The sequence below is a fragment of the Lipotes vexillifer genome, unplaced genomic scaffold (assembly GCF_000442215.2).
Source record: "Lipotes vexillifer unplaced genomic scaffold, Lipotes_vexillifer_v1.1 scaffold1098, whole genome shotgun sequence".
NCBI classification, from domain to species: Eukaryota; Metazoa; Chordata; class Mammalia; order Artiodactyla; family Lipotidae; genus Lipotes; species Lipotes vexillifer.
The window spans coordinates 588,530-594,018 of NW_006798559.1; the positions used below are offsets into that span (position 1 = coordinate 588,530).

Genomic DNA, 5,489 nt, shown 5'->3' on the forward strand with positions numbered 1-5,489 from the left:
CTTACCTTGTAAACCAATGTGTTGTGATAAGATTTCTGAAGTGGTAACTCACAGCCCGCTTGCCTATCCGCATCTCCTTTCCCCACCTTGGCGAGGCCCCAATTAGCTCATTGTCTCAGAGTGGAAAACAAAAGTGCCCTTAAGTCTCCTGGATTTTTTTTTTTTTTTTTTTTTTTTTTTTTTAGGGGGCAGGGGAGTGGGCAGATACAGTTATGAAAGGTTTAATGTGAACATTAAGAGAAAAGGAATTCAAGAGGACCAGAAAATTCTTGAGAACCACCAATATTAAGAATGCAATCAGGTTTCAAAATGATGTGTATATAATAGAAAAAAAGTTAGATCAACCACTGCCACCAGGGAAGCCCAAATCTCCTGGATTTTTGTCTTCTTAAATTCTTAGGAAGAGCAAGGCTCTCATGGGCACCCACCACCTCAGAATAGAAAGGATTTCCTGCGGAGCGGGTGAGAAAGTCACGGGAATCTGAGAGTAAGAGGGTCCTGGGAATGGGGCACTGGAGCTGTTCTCCTGGGTGAGCCCACTGGGGACGAGGAGTCTGTAGGATCTGGGGGAAGAGTGCCTGGGATCTGCATTGCAGATGGAGCCCTCAAGAGCAGGTTGGTCCAGAGGAGGCCTTGGGTGTGGTGTGCCAAGACAGGATGCTTCATCCCCAAGAGGGGTGCCTACAGGGCACCTTGGGGTGGGGGAAGGGAACCTCTCAGCAGCCAGCCTTGCAACAGCCCAAGGACATCAAGATCTGCCTCCTCCATCTCCTGGCCTCTCACATCTCAGTTCCCTAGGCCATGCTCACTTCAGCCCAGCTTTTTGTTCTTCCCCAGAGGCCCCTGGGCGAGGGTGCACTTGCTGTTCCTCCCCAGGAACATGCTCACCTTATCCCTCCAGGTGTCCACTTTTCTCCTCACATCCCTTAGGTCTTTGGTCCGAGGCCTCCTTCTCCAAGAGGCCCTCCTTGACCATCCCAAGGAAAACGGAGAGGTGCTCCCAATCTCTCTCACCCCAGCACTCTGATCCCCTACCCAGCTTTATTTTTCTCCAAAGCCCTCTCACCACCAACCGTGCTCCTGTTTGAAGGTAGTAGTGATTTGTTTCCTTTTCCTCAACCTCCCAACAATGGACCCCAACAGGAGCAATTATAAATATGCTTCAAGCAGTGGATGCTCATGAAACGTTGGATGCAGTGGATGTCCTGAACATTGGGGTTATAAGATCCCCCAAAGCACACCCTTGGCCCCAGATTCTGACTCCACTACTCACTGGCTGTGTCTTCAGCAAATTCCTAGTCTCTCCAAACCCTAGTTTCCCCGTCTATAAAATGGGATGATAATCATACTGCCTTAAGAGTTTCTGAGAATTAAAGCTCCAGGCACAGTGCCTGGCCCACAGCTGATTTAAGATTTCTGATTTAAAATTTCTGAAGAAATTTAAAGATTTCTGAAAATCCTTTCTATTCTGAGGTGGTGGGGTGCCCATGAGAGCCTTGCTCTTCCTAAGAATTTAAGAAGACAAAAATCCAGGAGACTTAAGGGCACTTTTGTTTTACACTCAGAAAATGAGCTAACTGGGGCCTCGCCAAGGTGGGGAAAGGAGATGAGGATAGGCAAGCGGGCTGTGAGTTACCGCCTCAGAAATCTTAACCTTACCTCAGTAAAGGTTAGTGTCCCTTGCCCTGGTGGTGTCTTAATGTGTCCCTTCCTTATTTGTCCTCCCCAGGCCCACCGACCCTCCACAGCACAGGTTTCACTGTCAAGCCACTCCATGTCACATGGGCAGTAACTCCCTTGGCCTAGGTATCCCTGACTGTGGTCTACTGTGGCACAGATCTCACCCACTGCATTTTAAGGCCCCATGGACTGGGATCACACCTCATTCAAATTACCTGCCCTCACCCAGTGTCCGGCCCCTGACGGTCAGGCAGATATGGGACAAATCACTACGCGATGTGTCATCTCCTCCCTCCTTAAAAGGAAACTCCACCCCTGAAATCACAAGCCTGTTTCTTGTGCTTTAGAATGCCCTGCAGCCCCAGGTTTTCCTCCTCCGCTAGGGCCTCCGGGCGGGCCCGCCCCTTCCCTGTGGGTCCAGCGGGTGTGACCCAGCAGGGCTCTGCTGCTGCCCCTGCTGGCGCCAGCCCTCCCTCCACATTCCCACTCTCGCTGCTGATCACAGCACCGGAGGCTGCTCAGCCCAGCACTCCCTCTAATGGCTAACGCTTTTGTGGAAGGTTCTGAGCCCCAGTTAAAAGACAAAAAGCTAGGCTGTCCCCCACAGCTTCTCTAGTTCTGGTGTTGGTTCCTCCAGTTCTGATGTTCTGGCTGTTCTTTCCTTGGATCCCGCCTTTGTTTTTGTTCCAATGCCTCCTTTTTCAAGCTCCAAGAGAAAGCCTCTCGGGGAATTTGTGACCTCACCCAATTTCCAACATTCCAGATTCAGTCATTTCCCCCTTTCTTCTCAGACTCTACATCACTGGTCTCTCCTGGTGTTCATCTCAACTATGAGGCCAGAGAAAACGGTGAGACTGTAAAAGCTTATCAAAAACAAATTCTGCTCTTTTAAAAAAGCATTTTCCAAAACAGCTTCCAGGAATGAAAAGTGGGGTCAAATTTTGCATGGATTGCAAGAGTAGGCGGCTAATAACCCGTAAAATCTTACACAGAAACAGGGAAACTCAAAACTAAGAGATGGTCCCTGCAAGCCAGCCCATCCTGCGACCCCCTCCCCCGCTCTGCGGCAGGAACTCCGACTCCGGTGGCTGGAGCTCTGCTGCAGTGGCACTACCCACGCATACTCAACTAACAGACTCAGACCACGCCAGCCATGCCACGAAGTGTGTTTTATTTTCATTAATCATACAAATAATTTTCTATAATATCCCAGGGCAAACCGGAGAATTTGGCAGTCCGATTGGAGAGTCCCTTCAGAGACCCACAGGCCGGTGGCATCGGCACGGAGTGCCCGGGTTCACAGTGCAGCTTGTCGCTCGTGTCCATCTTGCAGGTGGCTCTTCCTCCACATCACGACTAGGGTCTCCAAGATGATGGAGGTGGAGAATACTCCAGGTTCTTAGGAAATTTCACTTCGCTTGCTTCTCCTGCTCAATGGCTGTGGAGGGCAGGAAGCGGGCACTGGGGGATGGGAACCTCTTGCAACCCGCCAACCGAGGCGCTTACAAACCTGGGCTGGGCGAGGCACCCACGAGGTCTGGGGATTAAGAAAGAGGCTTGGGGCTGGGGACAGGCGCCTTGTGCAACAGAAAGGGGGGCTGGGGCTGCCCGACGGGAGGCATCGGCCGGATGGGGTGCGGGGCTCGGTTTAGGCGAAGGGCGGGGTGGGGACTGGGCTGGGAGCTCGAGGACCCGGAGGCGGGGGCGGACTCACTCTCTTTGGTCGGCAGGGTGTTCTTCTCCTGCGTTTCCGTCTTCTTCAGCTTGGCCTTATCGAAGCTGGCGATTTCCCCCATGTCCGGCTTGTCTGCCATTTTCTTAAGACAAACCTAGCGGGCAAACCAAGGCGGTTGGCCCGGAGCCGGGGCCAGCGGCCCCCTCCGCGCTCCCCGCCGCCGCCCCTCGACGTGGCACTCCGGCCGGGGCGTTCCCGGCAGCCCGGAGGCCAAGGATCTGGGCGCTTCCCGCACCCGCTCCACAGCCCCAGGGCGTGGCCGGCCGGCCCGGGCGTCCCGTCGGGGAAGGGCGGCTCCGACCCCACCCGGATGGGGCCTCCGCCCCAGCGCGTCGCTCACCGAAAAGTTCCGCTCCAAGCCCGCGGTTCCGGTGCTCTGACTCGCGTCGCTGCAGCAAGAGACAAAAGAGCGGCGCCCGCCCCTCGCCTTATATATGCCGCGCCCCGCCCCGCCCCTCGCCCGCTGCAGCGGGGGCGGCACCGGCGGCTGGGGGGGCGGGGCCAGGGTGGGCGGCTAGCTTTCCCGCCGTGCCCTCCGTCTGGCTACCCGCCGGGCTGGGCGCGGCACTTCCCGCGCGCGGGGCCCCTGCGCCCAGTGCCCACAGCTCTCCGGGTCCCCAGCGTGGAGGGTGCAGGCGCGGCCAGGGTGGGCGCCAGGCCCTCAGCTGCACTCCCCTCTCCGGGAGTCTGCTCCTCACCCGCAGGATGGGCGTGGGGGGCCAGCGGGGGAGGGGTGTATGGTTGGGTGTGAGTGTGGGTGTGTAGCGTGTCGTTGTGAGTATGGGTGTTCTGGCGTGCTCGCGCGCTTTGCAGCCGCCCCCGCTCGCAGGAGACACCCCACCCCTGGGCTGTCCCCACGTCTTTGGCGTTTAGCACACCAGAACCCCCACCCCCACCCCCTTTTCCTCTCCTCGGGGAGGTGAACCCCTGCGGGGTCTCATACTAAAAGAATCCGAGGCAAGGGTCCTAGAGATGAAAAGATGGGGTGGGGGTGAGTGTTGCAGATAGGTTTCTGCTGCTCCTTGCTCAGGTTGGGGGCCGGTTGTCTCCCTTCCCTGAGCTGGGCAGCTCCTGCAGGACCCGTGGCTGGTGCTCCCTTAGATGTTTGATGCAAGCATGGTTTGAAAGGCGGTGGTGAGAGCAGGCCGTCCCCAGGGCCTTGCGGTGTTCTTTCTCTCACAGGGCTCCTGGGGATGCTGTGTCCCCAGGTTCCATTTTCCTCCTTGAGTTAACCTTGAAGGTGTCCCTACAAAGGTTCTTGTTTCCCTTTTTAACCCATTATGGGAGTGGTATGCTGCAACTATTCAAATCTTTCTGAGAAAAGTTGTATCTTCATCCTGTGCAACATCTTTAGTTCCACAGATGAACAACCCAGGAGGTGAAGCTGGTCATTGTTTTATTTGTCCTGAAGTTTCCAAATGTCGAGGAGTATTACCAAGCACTTTTGAAGTGGCATTTGATGGAAACATCCTAAGTTCTGTTCCATCCCTTCCTGATTTTAACGGCTTTTTTTCACATTGCCTCAGTGCGTTTGGAACAGAAGGAAATAAATTTGGGCTCATGAATTTGATATACCCAACTCCTTGTGTGACCTTGGGCAAGTCTTTTCTTGTACCTCTTCATAGGTAAAAGAGTTTTGGCATAAAACTTAAATGAGATAAAGAGCAGGCATCAAGTGGAAGCTTAACATGGCAGCCCCATGAGAATGGCACACACGCTTCATTAGTGTATCAGCCAGCTATTGCCACAGTATGCTGTGTAACAAGCTATCACAAAACTCAGTAGCTTAAAGCAGTAATCACTTATTCTCACTCACTCGTCTGCAGGCAGGAGCTGCTGGGTTGAGCTAGCTGAGCTAGCTAGGCTCACTGGGTCTAGGTCTGCTCCACAGCTGTGTCTCATGCTCTGGCCCAGGATCTAGCTGGAGCTTGTTCTTCTCAAGGTGATAGGAAAACAGCAAGAGGGCTGTTGCATAAGAGAGTGCAGAAGTGTTGAAGTGTGTGTAAAAGCATATGTCATGTCACCTCTTGTCTGTTAACATCCCATAGGCCAAACCCACCCTCAATGGAATGGA

General features: G+C 54.2%; 1 protein-coding gene across 1 annotated transcript; it reads right to left on the reverse strand.

Moving 5' to 3' along the window:
• Window positions 1-2,830: 2,830 nt before the first annotated feature.
• TMSB10 (thymosin beta 10) lies at window positions 2,831-3,829 on the reverse strand. The gene is made up of 3 exons (XM_007470593.1): window positions 3,756-3,829; window positions 3,395-3,509; window positions 2,831-3,118 (listed from the first exon to the last, which is right to left on the reverse strand). The coding sequence occupies exons 2-3, from the start codon at window positions 3,492-3,494 to the stop codon at window positions 3,090-3,092; spliced, it is 129 nt and encodes a 42-aa protein (XP_007470655.1). The 5' UTR covers window positions 3,495-3,509; window positions 3,756-3,829; the 3' UTR covers window positions 2,831-3,089.
• Between the last annotated feature and the right edge of the window lie 1,660 nt (window positions 3,830-5,489).